At 45.2% G+C, this 15,709-nt stretch overlaps 3 protein-coding genes across 8 annotated transcripts; 1 reads left to right on the top strand and 2 right to left on the bottom strand.

Moving 5' to 3' along the window:
• Positions 1–798: 798 nt before the first annotated feature.
• On the bottom strand, positions 799–9,299 carry casc3 (casc3 exon junction complex subunit). Its single transcript, XM_077529487.1, has 12 exons — positions 9,046–9,299; positions 8,426–8,450; positions 8,283–8,338; positions 8,012–8,212; positions 5,867–6,015; positions 5,635–5,796; positions 4,563–5,323; positions 2,149–2,319; positions 1,963–2,061; positions 1,703–1,872; positions 1,427–1,613; positions 799–1,307 (listed from the first exon to the last, which is right to left on the bottom strand). The coding sequence occupies exons 1-11, from the start codon at positions 9,277–9,279 to the stop codon at positions 1,467–1,469; spliced, it is 2,175 nt and encodes a 724-aa protein (XP_077385613.1). The 5' UTR covers positions 9,280–9,299; the 3' UTR covers positions 799–1,307; positions 1,427–1,466.
• An 862-nt stretch (positions 9,300–10,161) lies between these two features.
• On the bottom strand, positions 10,162–13,542 carry mettl23 (methyltransferase 23, arginine). 6 transcript variants are annotated; one of them, XM_077529451.1, is made up of 7 exons: positions 13,434–13,518; positions 12,357–12,433; positions 12,200–12,273; positions 11,509–11,613; positions 11,192–11,429; positions 10,986–11,070; positions 10,162–10,663 (listed from the first exon to the last, which is right to left on the bottom strand). In XM_077529451.1, the coding sequence occupies exons 2-7, from the start codon at positions 12,376–12,378 to the stop codon at positions 10,495–10,497; spliced, it is 693 nt and encodes a 230-aa protein (XP_077385577.1). In that variant the 5' UTR covers positions 12,379–12,433; positions 13,434–13,518; the 3' UTR covers positions 10,162–10,494. The 6 variants fall into 6 exon arrangements, with proteins under 6 accessions (XP_077385577.1, XP_077385568.1, XP_077385585.1 ...); XM_077529442.1 differs by lacking the exon at positions 13,434–13,518 and adding an exon at positions 13,128–13,424 and having other exon boundaries at positions 12,357–12,476; XM_077529459.1 differs by lacking the exon at positions 13,434–13,518 and adding an exon at positions 13,128–13,424.
• jmjd6 (jumonji domain containing 6, arginine demethylase and lysine hydroxylase) lies at positions 12,491–15,254 on the top strand. The gene is made up of 6 exons (XM_077529421.1): positions 12,491–12,951; positions 13,203–13,591; positions 13,675–13,961; positions 14,171–14,306; positions 14,749–14,884; positions 14,962–15,254. Exons 1-6 carry the CDS (start codon positions 12,823–12,825, stop codon positions 15,091–15,093), a joined length of 1,209 nt encoding a protein of 402 aa, XP_077385547.1. The 5' UTR covers positions 12,491–12,822; the 3' UTR covers positions 15,094–15,254.
• The last annotated feature ends 455 nt before the right edge of the window (positions 15,255–15,709 follow it).

Below are 15,709 nucleotides of genomic sequence, written 5' to 3'. Positions count from 1 at the left end.
CTGTACTTGCTTTTTAAGTACAGGTAAATTAAAACACAAAAATGCGGACAAATTGTTAAAAGATTCAGCACAAACCAATACTTTAGCCCAACCAGACTGTTTTTCCACTGTTCGTTCATTGTTCACTAAATATTGTAATTTCATTTATGACATACCTTGTTTGCCTCATGATAAATACATTTTTACATCATTGCTTGCTTGTGTTACTAAACTGCTCTTAACAATTCATGATCTTATTGTGAGCAAGTACAAATATCAGATTTTTAATTCTTACTGGTGAGAGATATGTACTCAGTGATGTGTAATGTTGCGCTTGTGCCTCTGAGGCGCTCAAACATTTTTCTTTTATCTTCCTTTCTTCTTTTATCTTCCTTTTACTTTGAGCCTGGAGGCTGAGTGCAGACGTGTTTTGTTGTGCTCCACCAGAAATACGCCACACTTGGCTAAAGAAACTTCATCTTTCCATCATCCATTCATCCAGATGCATCGTTAAAATGCTAAAACTTAACACTTACATTTGACCATTCGAAGAGGACGCTTTTCTGGACTACTAAAAAAAATAAAAAAAAATAAATAAAAAGGTTAAAATTTAGAGTATACCCACTCCCTGGAGAGGACGACTACACCTGGCACTGAATACCTCTTATTTACGCTTATGGAAATGTGGATTGGGGAAACACCACCAAAAACAGCTTGTAATGATTATAAACGTTTACGCCATACAAAATTCTTGGTGACTGTAAAGCTTTATTAGTTGCCAGTTACTGATTACTGACATAAATGCAAATGAGAAGAAAGCAAAGGTGAAAAGTTTTTATTGGGGGTCACCTTTCACGGCTTCAAGACTAAATACAACAAACGTATAAAAAAAAATACTCAAGAAAAACAACAACTGAAAACTACAGTTTCAACTGATCTAAATAAAAGTTCAAGAAGTTTACTTGCCTGTGACCAACAAACAAAAACAACAAATGACTGACTACATTTGCTATGTTAAACTCCTCACCATGTTGCCACAAACTCAAGTGGTCTGGAACCTTCAAAAGGATTTTGTCCACGTTTTTTTTTTGCCCCGAATGTAACGGGAGGGCTAAACAGAAGGAAGGCCAACCGGCGCATGAACATCTGGTGGATGCGGTCACGTGACCTGACAGGAAGGGGCGCTACCGTCGTCCAGACACGCACGCACGCATGCATGCTTCAAGCCAACATGCTGGAAAAGAGGGAATCCAGCAGAGAGGTTGAAGGTCACACGATTAGCCGGTCCAGACGGCTGCTGAGTGTCGGACGGAAGTTCCACGCCGGATCTGACAAACAAAAGCAGTTAGCGCGAGGACGAGATGAATGCAATCGTGTTGAAATGTTGTGCTAATACAGAATGCTGAAGAGGTTCTATGCTGAAAGCAAATGAATCATATTGGCTCACCTGCTTGTGTGCACCTGGTCCGGAAGGAGGCGAGGGCGGGTTACTCGGAGGCAAAGGGCACTTCAGGAGGCGGGGGCTTGACAGTCACGGGTTGGGACGTGCGGCGGGGCGGCGAAGGTTTGGGCTGCGCCTGCTGCTGCACCGTGTCGTAATAGGTCACGCCCCCGTACGTCACCTGCGACTGACCCTAAACGCAGGAAGTAGCAGCACGTCGTCATTTTCACATGTGGCAACATGGGCGCCATTTTTGAGACGGTGTGCAGTTTCTCGGCGCACCTGAGGGCTTGGGTACATGGCGGGGTAAGGGAAGGTCATGACCCCTGGTGGTGGGTAGAACGGCGGGGGTGGCAGCAGTTGCTGCGGTTGCGCTGGCGACAAAGGTACAGGTGGGCCTCCGTAGAGGGCGGGGTTTGCGATGGGCCCTCCCGATTGGTGGGGGTGGAGACCTGAGGAGGGCCCAAGCACAAAATGCATTTCAGAAAAATAAATAGAACACATTTTGGACTTGCTTGAATGTGTTTTGATTGAAGACCAACCCGGATGGGGGATGTGCATCTCAGGCTGGACCAGCATGCCTTGGGGTGCGATGGGGGCCGAGCCGTCACCATGCGTGTAAATTGGTCCCTGGTATGTTACTGTCAAAAACCACAACATTCCATTACATTCGACAATCTGAGTCAAGAGGAGGAAGAATAATGCTAAAAAAAAAAAGCTAAGCTAACTTGGCTCGTAGTAGTGTCCCTCCATGACACCCATGTGCAAGGGCGCCGCCTCGGCAACACCTCTTTGCCGTTGGGACGAGTAACGCTTGGCCCGATTGGAGCCGCCCGACAGTTCATCCAAACCCGAGAACGCTGGTGGACCGCCGGGGATGTGCAGGCCGCTGCTCAGGCCTGTGGTGCACAACAAAGTAGTGGTCGCGTTCACAAAAATATGCAGTAAAAAACTCTTTGCAGCAAATCATCATTTCCATCCCTGGATCACCAAGGAGGGTTAAAAAGTTTAAGGACCACTGATTGTCACGCCCATCTAAGTGGGGTGAAATTCGCTCTCAAGCAGGTTATGAGTGAAGTCAGTGCGGCACAAAGTCAGACAAGTTGAAACACACTATAGGTGTGTTTCGATGACCCTTTTTAGCAAAAATAAAAGCCATATTGTACTACTGTATTTCGATAAAGTACAATTTTGAATTGTTGGTGTTTCCATTGAAGAGAGTTTCGCTTCTGAGGCGCAATTCTCGGAATGTCCCGTCTCGCGAGACCTCGTTGTTCTGTAGGAGGTGCTCATGATGTTTACGGTAGACGGACGCCCAGTATAGTTATATTACTTTAAAAAACACTCACCCCTCATCGGGCGGTTTTGGGCATTTAGTGTTGGTGTTGTTGTGTGTGTCCCTTTGCAGTCGGCAAGCATTTCCGACACAAAAGCGAATGGCCCCGTACTTCCTACTTCCTGTAATCCTAAAATGTTGTTGTTCCCACACAGAGGCTGGGTAAAAGGCGGGTTACAAATTGTTAAAAGTTTCTGATGTTTTCTGGCGTCCTCCCTGCTAAATTAACCAGATATGGCAGGACAGGATTTCAAGCTCCTTCAACTCGCTCGATTCCACCTCTCTCTCTTTTGCGCTCATGACGAGCAGTAGTAGATACAAATCACTTCAGCATGTAAAACTAAAATACCAAACCGAAATGAATAATTCTCAAAACAAATAGTAATAATTGCAAGTTTAATAAAAATACACAAACAACGTGTTACAGTCCTTTCCTCCGTGACCGGGCGGGTATCACATGACTACGAATGCGTAAAAAGTGTTTCCGTTACACTTTTGCGAAATACTTCTTCTTCGATACATCTCAAAAACCACCCCATGAGAGCGCAAAAACTTTTTTGCGATATTTGAGAGGTTTTTTTGCAAATCCGGTGTTTCCATTACCAGCTTACTTTTGCGAAACATGCCTTTTGCGCAAAACTGAGGGTAATGGAAACGCACCTACTGGGACAGATGATGCAGGGTTTCCCCCAGTGCTTTTCTTGCCCCCACAAGGCTAAGCGCCACGTTTACAACAACTTTTACATGATATGTAGGGGTGTGCGGTATAGGCAGTATATTCAATATGTGGTATGAATTTGGCTGAAGGTAGAGTTTTGGACCATACAGTCATAGTTGCTGTAGTTGACTACATCTATGTAAGCTTTTCTTTTCTTACTGCACACTGCTCAGTGTGACAGAAATGCCTAAATTGTACGCCCGCTCACCTCCCAGTATGTATTGGGGAATGCTTGTCGCTCACTATTTTGCAAGCTCTGCTACTACGGAGCAGTGCCTGGATCGATAATAGGGCTGAAAGATTATGGAAAATAATCTAATTGTGATTGCTTTCCCAAAAAAATGGCGATTGCAATATCATGGGCAATTATTTTTTTCAAAGTCCTTTTCAATGATTTTTTTTTACCCAACAAAAAGTTAATGAGATTAAACAATATCAGCGCTATTATATGACAGGATCTTGAGATAAATGCAAATGAAGGCTTTTAATATCAGATTTTTTTCTACTAGTTACAATTTAACACTCAACATATCCAACTTTTCATGTTGCATGAAACATGACATAACACTGTACTTATAAATAAATTCAGTATACATATTAAAAAAAAAAAAAAAAACTTAGCAATCGTCAGTCAGTAAACTTACACATGCTAAAGTGTAGGCAAAGTAAAATTATACCTCCTTATATGATGTAACATCTCTGATTTGATTTTAAAAACCACTACCATTCTGTAGCAATCCTTGTGGTTGGGTCACGGGTTGGGTAGTTTCCCATGGTCTGGACGATCCATGAAGGCAACACAGGATTTGTTTTGGTAAGCTAAGCGTGTTCAGAGCTTTTGTGTTCTGGCGTGGCTGTGGCCGACAGAAAGAGTTAAAGAGTTGTTTGTTCGTCGCTTGGCCTATGCTCACTTTTATTTCCACCTGCTTCTCTTTTATTGCTACACAAGTCCACAGTCAACACGGAAAAATTAAGGATCACTGCAAAATCTACTGTATGAAATCAGATGTTTTACGTAAACATGCGTGACAGAGCGAGGGGACGAGTGTATAGCAACAAGCGAGTAAGGAATGCCAAGATGTTCTCACCTCTTATCTCCGAGTGTACGTAGGAGGCGGGGTTTTGGTTCCAGGACTGTCTAGACACCAGACTCAGCCGAGCCACGTCCTGGTCCAGCTCGGCCACGCTTCCTGCTGCCCCCGCCGGGTTCTTCACTCCCACCCCTGCCTCCTCCACCGACGTCTGTTTGCCACCCAGCTCAGCCGGCCGAGAGCGACTCCTGCGGGCCAGCGAATACGACTTTCGCTCGATGGGTCGCTCGGCGGGAGACGAGGCTTCCCGGGGAGCTTCCGACGTGTGGGAGGGTTGGGCGGCGGACGTGCCCCCTCGTTGTTCTGGTGGCTGTCTCCTAGGCGATGTACTCCTATACGGCGTGTGCTGAACTGACGGCTCGGCGCTGCTCAGGAGGCGGTCCTCTTGGCTTACCGGGGGGTCCTCGGTCACCCTCCCCCCGACACTGCGACCCCCCCTCCCAGAAACCCCCCTTTCTGCCGGCGACTCAATCGGGACTTTAGGACCTGCTCGTTCTCTCGCGTGACTCTGAGGAGCATGTGATTCACTCCCCCCGTACTGGGCCTGCTGTGATGGGAAGTGGTGAGGTCGGCTGCGGGAGGCATTGCCACGCTGGCCGGACGCAAGCAGGACTGAGGCGGGAGATGCGTGATGAGGAAGACCACCTCGGGCGGGACCGCCGCCACCTCCTCTTCCTCCTCGACTGCTCTGCCAGGAGCGCTGCGCTCGCTCTCCTCCCTCCCGCCATCGCTGCTCCCTGTTGGGGGATGTGGACGACCTGCACACACAAACAAACTTGACTTAGCACCCTAAAAGAAAAGCTATTATTTCTCTCACTAGAATTTAATTTTCATCCATTGTTCCCCCTTCATCCAAAAGCAAATGACATGGACATGATTCAAAACAGGTTTGACCTTCGTTTGACCTTAATTTGATTTGACAATGATGTGCATCTATCCCAGAAATAGAATACATAGTTTTGTCTTTACAGCTAATTTGAAGGTCAGGAAGCACATAACTTGGAACAAATTTGAAATGTATGTTCACGTTTTGAAAACGAGAGGAAGAACTGCAGCAGCGCTTGCTCACCGAGGTCGCCGATGCGTGAAGGTGCGCTCGCCGTTTCGGATGTCATAACCGTAGCTGGCGATGAGTTCCTCACGACTCTTGGGCGCTTGCTCCTCCTCGCGGAACTTGTCGTGCTCCCAGCGACCTTCGTCCTTCCACAGTTTCCTGTTTCTGCCTTTGGGCCTGGACGGGCACAAGAGGACAAGTTGAGACGCCGTTCCCGGATAGAGACGGACAACGAAGACGCCGATACCTCTCCTCTTCCTGGGCATGGCCCCTGACGTCGTGCTCGAAGAAGAGACCCTTCCGGGGGATGTAAGCCGGGTTCTTGCGGTCCTCATCATCGTCCAGCTGCTGCCCTGACTGCCCTCCCGCTTTGGTCTCGGGGTCCACGGTGGACTCCTGTGGGTCACTTGAAGTGAGCGAGTCTATATCAGCAGCCAAGTGACAGTCTTTGTGATCAGCAAAACGCCTTTTATCAAATTGAGATTTTGCAAATGCAATTATTCCTTTAGCCCTAGCTGAATTTACTGGCACATTTACCGGCGAGAGGCTATAATGCAGAGGATTTGGAGACTATTAAGTTAAACAATGAATCAATTATCAAAATAGTTGGTGAGTAATTATTAGGGGTGTTAAAAAAAATCGATTCGGCGATATATTCTCGATAGATTCTCGAATCGATTCAATAATCGGCAGAATCGATTTTATTTTATTTTATTTTTTTTTTTTTAGGATTCACACCTTGAGCATGGAAGAATGTTATATGAACGGAACATTAAGCCTTAATATTTTATTTTAATGCTGTTCAAACATGAAACAGATTACAACCTCTATAAGACTGAAATTTCAGATAAATAAATAATACATTTTCATATCAATCTTACACTCTACAAGCTTACTGATTAGTATTTTCTAAATTTGAATGAAAAAAAATCGCAACAATCGACTTATAAATTCGTATCGGGATTAATCGGTATCGAATCGAATCGTGACCTGTGAATCGTGATACGAATCGAATCGTCAGGTACTAGGCAATTCACACCCCTAGTAATTATAGCATCAATTCATTGACGATTAACTGGAGCACCTCTAATGTAATTATATAACATTGTCTTGCATCGTACATTTGCAAGCAGCTAACGAGAGTTGAAAATGTGTCAGCAACAGTGTTGTCACTAACACATTCCTAAGTAACGCGTTATTTTAATCTGATTATTTTCTGTCAATAACTAGCAATATAAAGCGTTAATTTTTCCAAACCAGTAATCTGATTAAAGTCACTTCCCTAAGTGGCTGTATGTTACTATTTTTTTATTACCTTGTAATGCATGTCGAATTTTGTTGTCCATTTGGAAGATAATTTCGAGGAGAAGATGTTTCTTTTGGTTTGGGAGTGACGTCAATGACGCATGTCACGTTTTCTCAGTGGAAGATGCAATGCCGTGTCACGTGAATCAGCATGTGTGAGCGGCAAGCGCTAGGAGTCAGACCACTTCTTACCTTGTCACAACGTAAACAATGGAAGAAGCACGAGGGCCTCCACAAACTGGTGCATTTGCTCATTAGAAATACAGCCATTACTTCACATTTTTGTCCAGTAAAGATTACAAAACCCTCTCAGTGCATTGCAAACTTTGCGCTGGCTAAAAACTCAACATCCAATTTGAGGAAACAGTTATCACAGCACAGTGCGATACAACTCGAAGCAAAGCCAACATGTAAATGGCACTTCATTTATATAGCGCTTTTCCACCTTACAAGGCCCTTAAAACGCGTTACATTTTGACTACCCATTCACCGACTGATGACACAGCATCAGTGGGTGAAAGGGGATTCAGTATCTTGCTCAAGGATACTTCGACGTGATCACAATGGCATGGGATCGAACCCACAACCTCTGGGTTGGGAGACAACCACCATACCACTGATACACACTGCCCCAGTAAGGTAAGGAGACAACAAGCAGTTCTCCATTTCCTTCAGCCCAACGAGAGCAAAGAAACTGCTCATTTTCGGAGAAGCAACTACTTTTACTCTTCTACAATGTCAATATTATATACAATATTTAAAAAACAAAAAAACAAAAAAACATCTATATAGTGGACCAACAGTCCGACACATACTTGCAGTTCGGCATTTGTTATTTATTTATTTTTTCCTGGGTTTATTTATTTTTTCCTGGGTGACAAGGGGGGACAAACCCCATTTAGAATACAAAAATATTTGTAAAAAATCTCAATGTTTATTTTTCACAGTGATCATACTGTCACAATTTGACAGCAGCTCTTGAATTTTCATTTCCTGCTGACCATCGAAATGCTACGTGCATTAAGTACACTCAATGTCAAATTAAAGTTGACGTGTTGTAAGAACTTGATGTGAGCACATCACTAACCTGACCGTCGCCGCTCTGTCGCTCTCCTGCCGATTTCCCTTTTTCCTCCGACTCCTTCTCCTCTTTACTCCTCTCTTCCCCATCTTCACCGCCCTCTCCCGGCACCGTTTCAGCCGGAGCGACAAGTTCGGCCTGGCCTGCCGCTGCTGCTGGAGCTTCTTCGTCACTGTATCCGTCCGCGTCCTCTTCCTCCTCCGCTCCCTACACGAACACAAAGTTAAATATTTTCCAAGAGAGTCGAGCTTGTGCTGGCATCTGAAGGCATTGTTACCTCAGAGTGGGAGGCGTTTTCTTCCGGATCAGCACTGTCGTAGTCTGAGAGGACGGCTGGAGTGCACAAACACCCGCGTGAAACATGTTAAGTATGAAACAAGCACGAAGTCGAGCACAAATAGATGGCAGGTGTGATCTTACCTTCTCCTACTCCATCTTCACTCTCCTGCAAAAGAGGAAACAGGCACATTTTTACTCAAAAAACAATTAAATGTTTAGTGGTCCCATGCAACATTGTTTTGTTTTCTGGATTTGAAAGATAATTTTTGGTTGTGAATGCCCAGGATACCCTTTTTCAAACTATTCTAGCTGGTCAAAAACGCCCGACATTTTAAATGGTCGGATTTCCAATTGTTATTTAATATGAAAAAGCATGAAGCAGTGGGGAAAATGTTAAATGATGGCATGCGACCTTTAACATCCTAATAACTAACTTTAGCTTGGAGCCCAAGTAGACAGATTACATTGAGTCAAGTTCAGCTCATAATGACACCTGCTGAGCTTCTCAACTTAAAAAGCGGCCCTAAACAAAGTGTGACGTCACGCACAGGCAAAGTAAGATCAATATTGCACCCTAGTGGTTAGTGCTTTAATTCATGTGACACGATTGACGTCTTCACGTAAACTCATAAACGACGACGGTTTTTTGTACTTTAAACATTGAACTTGAAGGAAGGCTTTTCTTTCGCCATGACGACATTTGTTGCAAAGAAACCGCCTTGCGGACGCGCTAACATTAGCATAAAGCTAACAGCACTTACACACTCGGACTGCACTTCCTCCTTGGTCTCGACGCGCTCGGAAGCGGTCTCAGCCGGTTCGGGCTCTCTTGCGCCGCGGCTCTTGCTATTCTGGGAGCCTGACTCGCGACTCTCCGAGCCCGAAGCGGACTCATCATCATCGTCCTCGCTGTCCTGGGACGCGCGTCTCCTCCTTCGCCGCCGGTCCGCCATCTTAGCTTCCACAGGAATGCTGCTGGAAACGCACAAATGCATTGTGGGGGTGGGTGGGAAATGCGTCTTCGTCGTCGTATTTTCGTGTCATGTTTCTCATTATCGCCCCCAGCTGGCTTGATATTATAAAAAAAAATATTATAAAAAAAAAAAAAAAAAAAAAAAAAACCCCACACGCAAGGGACACAACCACAGACAAATTTAACAAGCAATAACTGATGCTTTTTTTTTTTGCGTTTTTATCTATGCGTTTTTTTCTCGCATACTTCTATCTTTTTATTTATTTATTTATTTATTTTAATACGTTACAATTGGGGGCGGCACGGTGAATGACCGGTTAGCACGTCCACCTCCCAGTTCTGAGGACTCGGGTTCGAGTCCAGGCTCTGGCTTTCCTGGGTGGAGTTTGCTCCCCGTGCCTGCGTAGGTCTTCTCCAGGTACTCCGGTCTCCTTCCACATTCCAAAGACATGCATGGCAGGTTAATTGGGTGCTCCGAATTGTCCCTAGGTGTGCTTGTGAGTGTGGATGGTTGTTTGTCAGCACCCCCCCGCGACCCTCGTGAGGAATGAGCGGTCAAGAAAATGGATGGATGGATGGATGGATGTCTGCAATGGATAATGACAATAATATATATGTAACTGTTATAAACTACCATTATCCAAACAATAAAATGTTATGTTGCTTTATTCATCAAAACTAGACTCCATGACTTTGTTGCCAGTTAATTTTTCTTTTAAGGGTTTCCCTCATGGTTGCAGTGGTCAAAGTGGGTTTATGAACACACATAACACGCGATAAGTGATTAGGGCAGTTTGCAAATGTTATTTTCATCGTATTAATCATGTTGTTATTAAACTTCTGGCAACTGACAACATTTAGAAAACCGTACAGTGTCAATTATGATTTGTCACGAATATCAAAATGTGATTTTAAAATCAACCTTTAATTCAAGTTTTCATCATTCAGTCTGTCTTCAAATTATTAATCATCATCATTACCTTTAACTATTCAAACCAGAGGTTTAAAAAAGAAAAAAAACACACACAAAGTCAACAGTGTTCTTGAACTCTTGAACTTATCGGCGGGGACATTTTGCATTTGTCTGACACTTCCGCTCGCTCGATATCTCCATCATGTCCAACAAAGCTCCACAAATGAGAACTCAACAGCATACCCACTCTTTTTTTTTCCTCCCACACAGTTGCTCTCCTTGTTCCTTTAGGCACACTAGGAGGAAAGTCATGGATGTGGCCTTTCATGTGTCCTTGTTCGTCTTCAGCGTCACAATCATCATCTGAATGACGTGGCTGCCGGGAAGGGTGGACCCCGCCAGCTCAGATTTGTTGGCATCAAATGTTTCAAGATCAATGTCCATGCAGGCCAGCTTCCACCTGTGCAGCAGCGCCTCAATGCTCCAATCGGCACTATGAGACGTGCAAAATTGCAAACACATTTTTGTTAAAACAATTGTTTTTGTGCTTTGTTGAGCTGCCATTACAATGTGTGTGTGTGTGTGCACAATAATTCACTCATGATCTCCTCCCTTTCACAAAAAAATCCCTGTGTAGTGATGAGTACAGAATGACTGAATGATCCTGAATATTTCAAAATAGGTAACTCATGATGCAGCACACTATATAGAGTGATTTGCAACACGGCCATTCAGTGATGTTGAGATAATAAAAACAATTACCCAATGATGTCAGAGAGAACAAAAAAAAAAAAAAGAAAAAAAGACAGACACACCTTCGTTCTTGGTATGTCACCCATAACTGAGCATTGGGGTTCTTTCGCAGAAGAAAAGCCACAGTGACCAGGATGTCTTCAAAATCTGCAAACAGTTGTTCAATAAAAGAGTGGAAGATGGGAAAGAAGAAGTACAACTTTTCAACTTCCTGTAGTATCCAAGTTGTTCATGTGTCAAGCATTTCAGGACAAGTGGTAGGGAATACCTCGTGGCTCATAGAAAACGTCGGACGCCAAGATGAGGTGGAGGGGCGGAAGCTGAAGCAGTTGCGGGGAGATTTCCCCCCACGTGAGAGGCAACGTAACCACGTCGTGCAGACCGTTGGCCTCACAGCTGCGTCTGCAATTCTGCACACATTCCGGGGCGTTGGCGTCGTCAGACAGGATGACCTTGGCGCCGCAGCGAGATGCTAGCACGCCTGGAAGACTCACGCCTGCGCCCAACTGCGGAGGCAAAGATGTCATCATTATCAGCGGCATTATCATCATCATCATCATCATCATACGTGTTCGCCAGCCTCACCTCTAGCACAGTCTTGTCCTTCACCTCGGTTCTTCTAGTCCAGATATACTGTGCCAACACCACTGCACTGGGCCACACGTACATGCCATACTGCGCGTCCAGGACCTGTCCGCATAGCAAATAACCTTTAACAAGACACACTCATTTCTTTCTTCACCACTCAGATGGATGAACATCTATTTATTTTTGCAAACGTCTTGGGCCACAATTACATTTTTTGTGCATCACTGTCAGGCAGTGTGCAGTTCTCCACCTAGAATTAATAAATGTAAACACAACCCTATTGCTTTACATTTGGGTTTGTCTGTCCTGCTTGTCCTATTATGTTTGGTGGTGACGTCACACTGTAAATAAATATGCATCCATAAGCACTTACACAAACAGTAGGTATAACACCATTTTGGCACTAAACAATCATTAAGCGCGAGGGAATATGGGCAAATTGCTACAGCAAAGTTGCGTCGGGGGAAAAGATAAACAAAATTGTCATTTCGCTTTCTGTTATGCCTCCGCACTAGGTGCGTTCAGGAATCATGAACAAAATGGGACATTTCACTTTTCAGACGGGAAACCACGTCAGGCAGAGCTGCTCCACAGCAACAAGTTGTCGTTGCAGTGTTCTGTCATTAATTTGGGAAATGTCGGACGTCTGTCTCCCCCAGGCAACAACCTCACGTTTCATGAGTTTTACCTCAGGAATGGACACACTCAGCGACTCATGCGTGTCGTTCTTGGTTTCTTCAAAGGTGAAAATTCTATTAGCCACTGTGGGAGTTTTCGGTCCGCTGTTATTCATCTCCTTTTAGAATACTTATGTAAGCATAATTAATTGTAGCAAATAACCTCACCTTCGGTGGTCAGCAGAAGCATTTGGAGCTCGTTTCCGGCAAGGACCCTTATCAGCGAATCACATCAGCGTATGTGCCTGGCGGGAAGGCCCATCGTACGTTTAAACCAATAGGAAGACCCTGCTTGATAAGAGCATTGGCGAATGAGAGTCAAACGAGTGGTTTCGGGGCGTGTCCCGTGGTGACAACTAGTTGCGATAGCATAGCATTGTGTTTCTCTGTTGCTGCTAACTCAATTAGCTTCTACTTGCACTCGCCATGCAGGCGCATTAAACATCCCATTCAGTATCAAAATAGTTGACAACTTGACATGGAGCTACGTTGGCCATGTTACGACGTCTTATCAAGGAATTAGCTCGCTGGTTATCTTTAGGTCCTTTTGAAAAACGAACGAGCGCACAAAGCGTTAGCTCCTTGTTAGCTTGCTAAGCAGCGACAGTCGCTGAAAAGACGAAAGAAGGAAGGAATGAACCACAAGAGCAAGAAGAGGATTAAAGAGGCCAAACGGAGCGCCAGGCCCGAGTTGAAGGACTCATTAGACTGGATCAAGCACGCTTATCATGACACTTTTAACGTGTCGCACAGCTCTGTCAAGGTAACCGAAAATGAGCACGCGAGGCTAAGCTAAGGCACCTCACTGCGACTAACGTGTCACGCCAACGCTCTTTCGAGTATCTTCGACGAACATTTGCTCAATCGTAACTCTACTATTTAATACAATATCTTCATCTGTGGAATAACAATCAAGTAGGCAGACGATTACAAAGTCACCGTCAAAAGCACTGTAGGCTAGTGCAAATTGTGAACTGGTTGAAAGTGTCCTTTTGTCCACGTTTGTCGCCACAGGACAGTGTGGAACGAGTGGACGCGCAGCGTCTGAGCCCCGAAAACTTCATCGAGCGCTTTGAGAGGCCCTACAAGCCCGTGGTTCTGCTCCGCTGTCAGGAGTCGTGGCCCGCGCGGCAAAAATGGACCGTGGAGCGCCTGAAGCGCAAGTATCGCAACCAGAAGTTCAAATGCGGCGAGGACAACGACGGCTACTCGGTGAAGATGAAGATGAAGTACTACGTGGATTACATGGAGAGCACTCGTGACGACAGCCCACTCTACATCTTTGACAGCAGCTACGGCGAGCACGCCAAACGAAGAAAACTGCTCCAAGACTACCAGGTGCCTGTCTTCTTCACCGACGACCTCTTCCAGTTCGCCGGAGAGAAGCGGCGGCCGCCTTATAGGTGAGTAACCCTTTCAGGACTTCCGAACCGTGCCGCCTCCCACATTGACATGATCCGAGTTTATTTGTTCTTTGAATCCTCAGGTGGTTTGTGATGGGCCCCGCTCGCTCCGGAACCGGCATCCACATCGACCCGCTGGGCACCAGCGCCTGGAACGCGCTGGTCCATGGCCACAAAAGGTGGTGCTTGTTCCCCACCAACACGCCCCGGGACCTCATCAAGGTGACCCGCGAGGACGGAGGCAACCAGCAAGACGAGGCCATCACCTGGTTTAACGTGGTCTACCCCCGCACGCAGCAGCCCGGGTGGCCTCCCAAGTTCCGACCGCTCGAGATCTTGCAGAGACCTGGAGAGACCGTCTTTGTGCCGGGTCAGTAGGACGTCAAATGCGATTAGATTCCCAAGCCACAAATATTTAGGGATTTTTTTTGTGATAATCTTTAAATCAAGTTTGAAAGATAATTTGGCTTGGAATTGCCCTTTTTCTAACCGTTAGACCACAGTCGTCTGAAAGATGAGCGCAGATCGACCTCGCCAAGGATGACGTGCGTGTTGACGTTGTGGTTGTCATGGTAACAGGCGGCTGGTGGCACGTGGTGCTCAACCTGGACACAACGATCGCCGTCACGCAGAACTTTGCTAGCACCACCAACTTCCCCATCGTGTGGCACAAAACCGTACGAGGGCGGCCCAAACTGTCCAGGAAGTGGTACCGGTAAGAAGCACGACAATTCCATGACGACATGGTCAGCGATTGGCAGCAAACGAGAAAGAAGAGTTGATGCTTTTTTTGTTTTGTTTTTTTAGTCTGGCAAAAAAAAATAAAAAATCAATATCATATTTGAATGACAGTGCTACTTTGACTTATGCGCACCCCAACTTATTAATTTTTCCAGTTGTGAGCCAAAATTTGAGGAATATTTGAGGTTACATTCTTATTTAGTTTTTTTTTCTTTCTATAATCCAGTGAAATACATTTTTTTCCATCATTAAAAAACAAATTGAGTCAAACTCTTGAGTCAAAGTAGCATTGAATTGGATTGTCCGATTATTTTTGTGTGTGACGACTGTGCGGGTCATGTGACTTGGTTGAGGGATCATTATAGTATCAAGGCGCATGTTGAGTATTGTTTTTTGTGTGTGCGTGCGCCGGTGAGGATTCTGAAGCAGGAGCGGCCCGACCTGGCGGCGCTGGCCGATCGAGTGGACCTGCAGGAGTCGACGGGCATCGCGTCCGACAGCTCCAGCGACTCGTCCTCATCCTCATCCAGCTCGTCCGACTCGGACTCCGACGTACGTTATGCCGATGTTGCTCCGTTGCGTCTTCCTTTTTTTTATTGTTGACGCATTCCTGCCGTTGTCCCCCGCAGGCCGAGTCGTGTTCGGAAGGCGACGGGGCATCCCACCGCAGGAAGAAGAGACGCACGTGCAGCATGACGACCAACGGAGACGCCTGCGGTCATGACGACTGCATCAGTAAAGAGAGGAGCTCATCGCGGTGATGACACACTCGACGCAACTTTTTTTTTTTTTTTTTTTTTTTTTAAACACTTTTATGGTGAAGACGTTCCTGTGGTGGTGATGTTTGAGTTGTTCCAGGATGCACACGTGCCTTGTCAAACATCATTTGTGTTGATCAATAAAATGTTTTTTAAGATTGAAATATTGCTGAGTGATGTCACCACTGTACAAACAAGGGCCTGATTTTCTGTGATTTTGTTGTTCAAAACGTATATTGAATGTGCATCAGTATTTTTTGATTAATTATTTTGCTTTCCAAAAAACATTTAAATTATACGCAGATTTTATTTATTGACGGTCCGGACACGGGGGTCTACTAGATTTTTGTCATTGTCCTTCTCCCCTGTTAAAAGACCCCCCCCCCCCCCCCCAAAAAAAAAAAAAAAAGTACCAAGAGCGTCTTCACCGCACCATTTACTAAAATAGTGTCAGGGTCCAATTTAAAATGAGAGAAGCCTCTAAAACCCACCAAAACCTCAACACATGATTATCAATTAGAATATACGGCTGAAGATGTCTGTTACATGGATGCTCTTAAAACAACTGCAATACTCTAGATCATCAAAACTTCTATTGAACCTGCTTACATACTACTCC

This window comes from Festucalex cinctus, chromosome 1 (genome assembly GCF_051991245.1).
Source record: "Festucalex cinctus isolate MCC-2025b chromosome 1, RoL_Fcin_1.0, whole genome shotgun sequence".
Lineage (NCBI taxonomy): Eukaryota > Metazoa > Chordata > Actinopteri > Syngnathiformes > Syngnathidae > Festucalex > Festucalex cinctus.
The sequence above is the reverse complement of the archived record's forward strand: the minus strand, read 5'-3'. Positions and strand labels throughout refer to the sequence as shown.

Excerpts from the sequence above, each read along its gene's own strand:
- casc3 (XM_077529487.1), bottom strand. The coding sequence starts at position 9,279 with ATGCATTTGTGCGTTTCCAGCAGCATTCCTGTGGAAGCTAAGATGGCG. Across the intron at positions 8,451-9,045 it reads AGGAAGTGCAGTCCGAGTGT|GAGAGTGAAGATGGAGTAGG; the intron begins GTAAGTGCTGTT and ends CCTCTTTTGCAG. Across the intron at positions 5,324-5,634 it reads TTCACGCATCGGCGACCTCG|GTCGTCCACATCCCCCAACA; the intron begins GTGAGCAAGCGC and ends TTGTGTGTGCAG.
- jmjd6 (XM_077529421.1), top strand. The coding sequence starts at position 12,823 with ATGAACCACAAGAGCAAGAAGAGGATTAAAGAGGCCAAACGGAGCGCC. Across the intron at positions 14,307-14,748 it reads CTGTCCAGGAAGTGGTACCG|GATTCTGAAGCAGGAGCGGC; the intron begins GTAAGAAGCACG and ends TGCGCCGGTGAG. Across the intron at positions 14,885-14,961 it reads CGTCCGACTCGGACTCCGAC|GCCGAGTCGTGTTCGGAAGG; the intron begins GTACGTTATGCC and ends TGTCCCCCGCAG.
- mettl23 (XM_077529434.1), bottom strand. The coding sequence starts at position 12,304 with ATGAATAACAGCGGACCGAAAACTCCCACAGTGGCTAATAGAATTTTC. Across the intron at positions 11,614-12,199 it reads TGAGTGTGTCCATTCCTGAG|GTCCTGGACGCGCAGTATGG; the intron begins GTAAAACTCATG and ends CTATGCGGACAG. Across the intron at positions 11,430-11,508 it reads AGGACAAGACTGTGCTAGAG|TTGGGCGCAGGCGTGAGTCT; the intron begins GTGAGGCTGGCG and ends TTGCCTCCGCAG.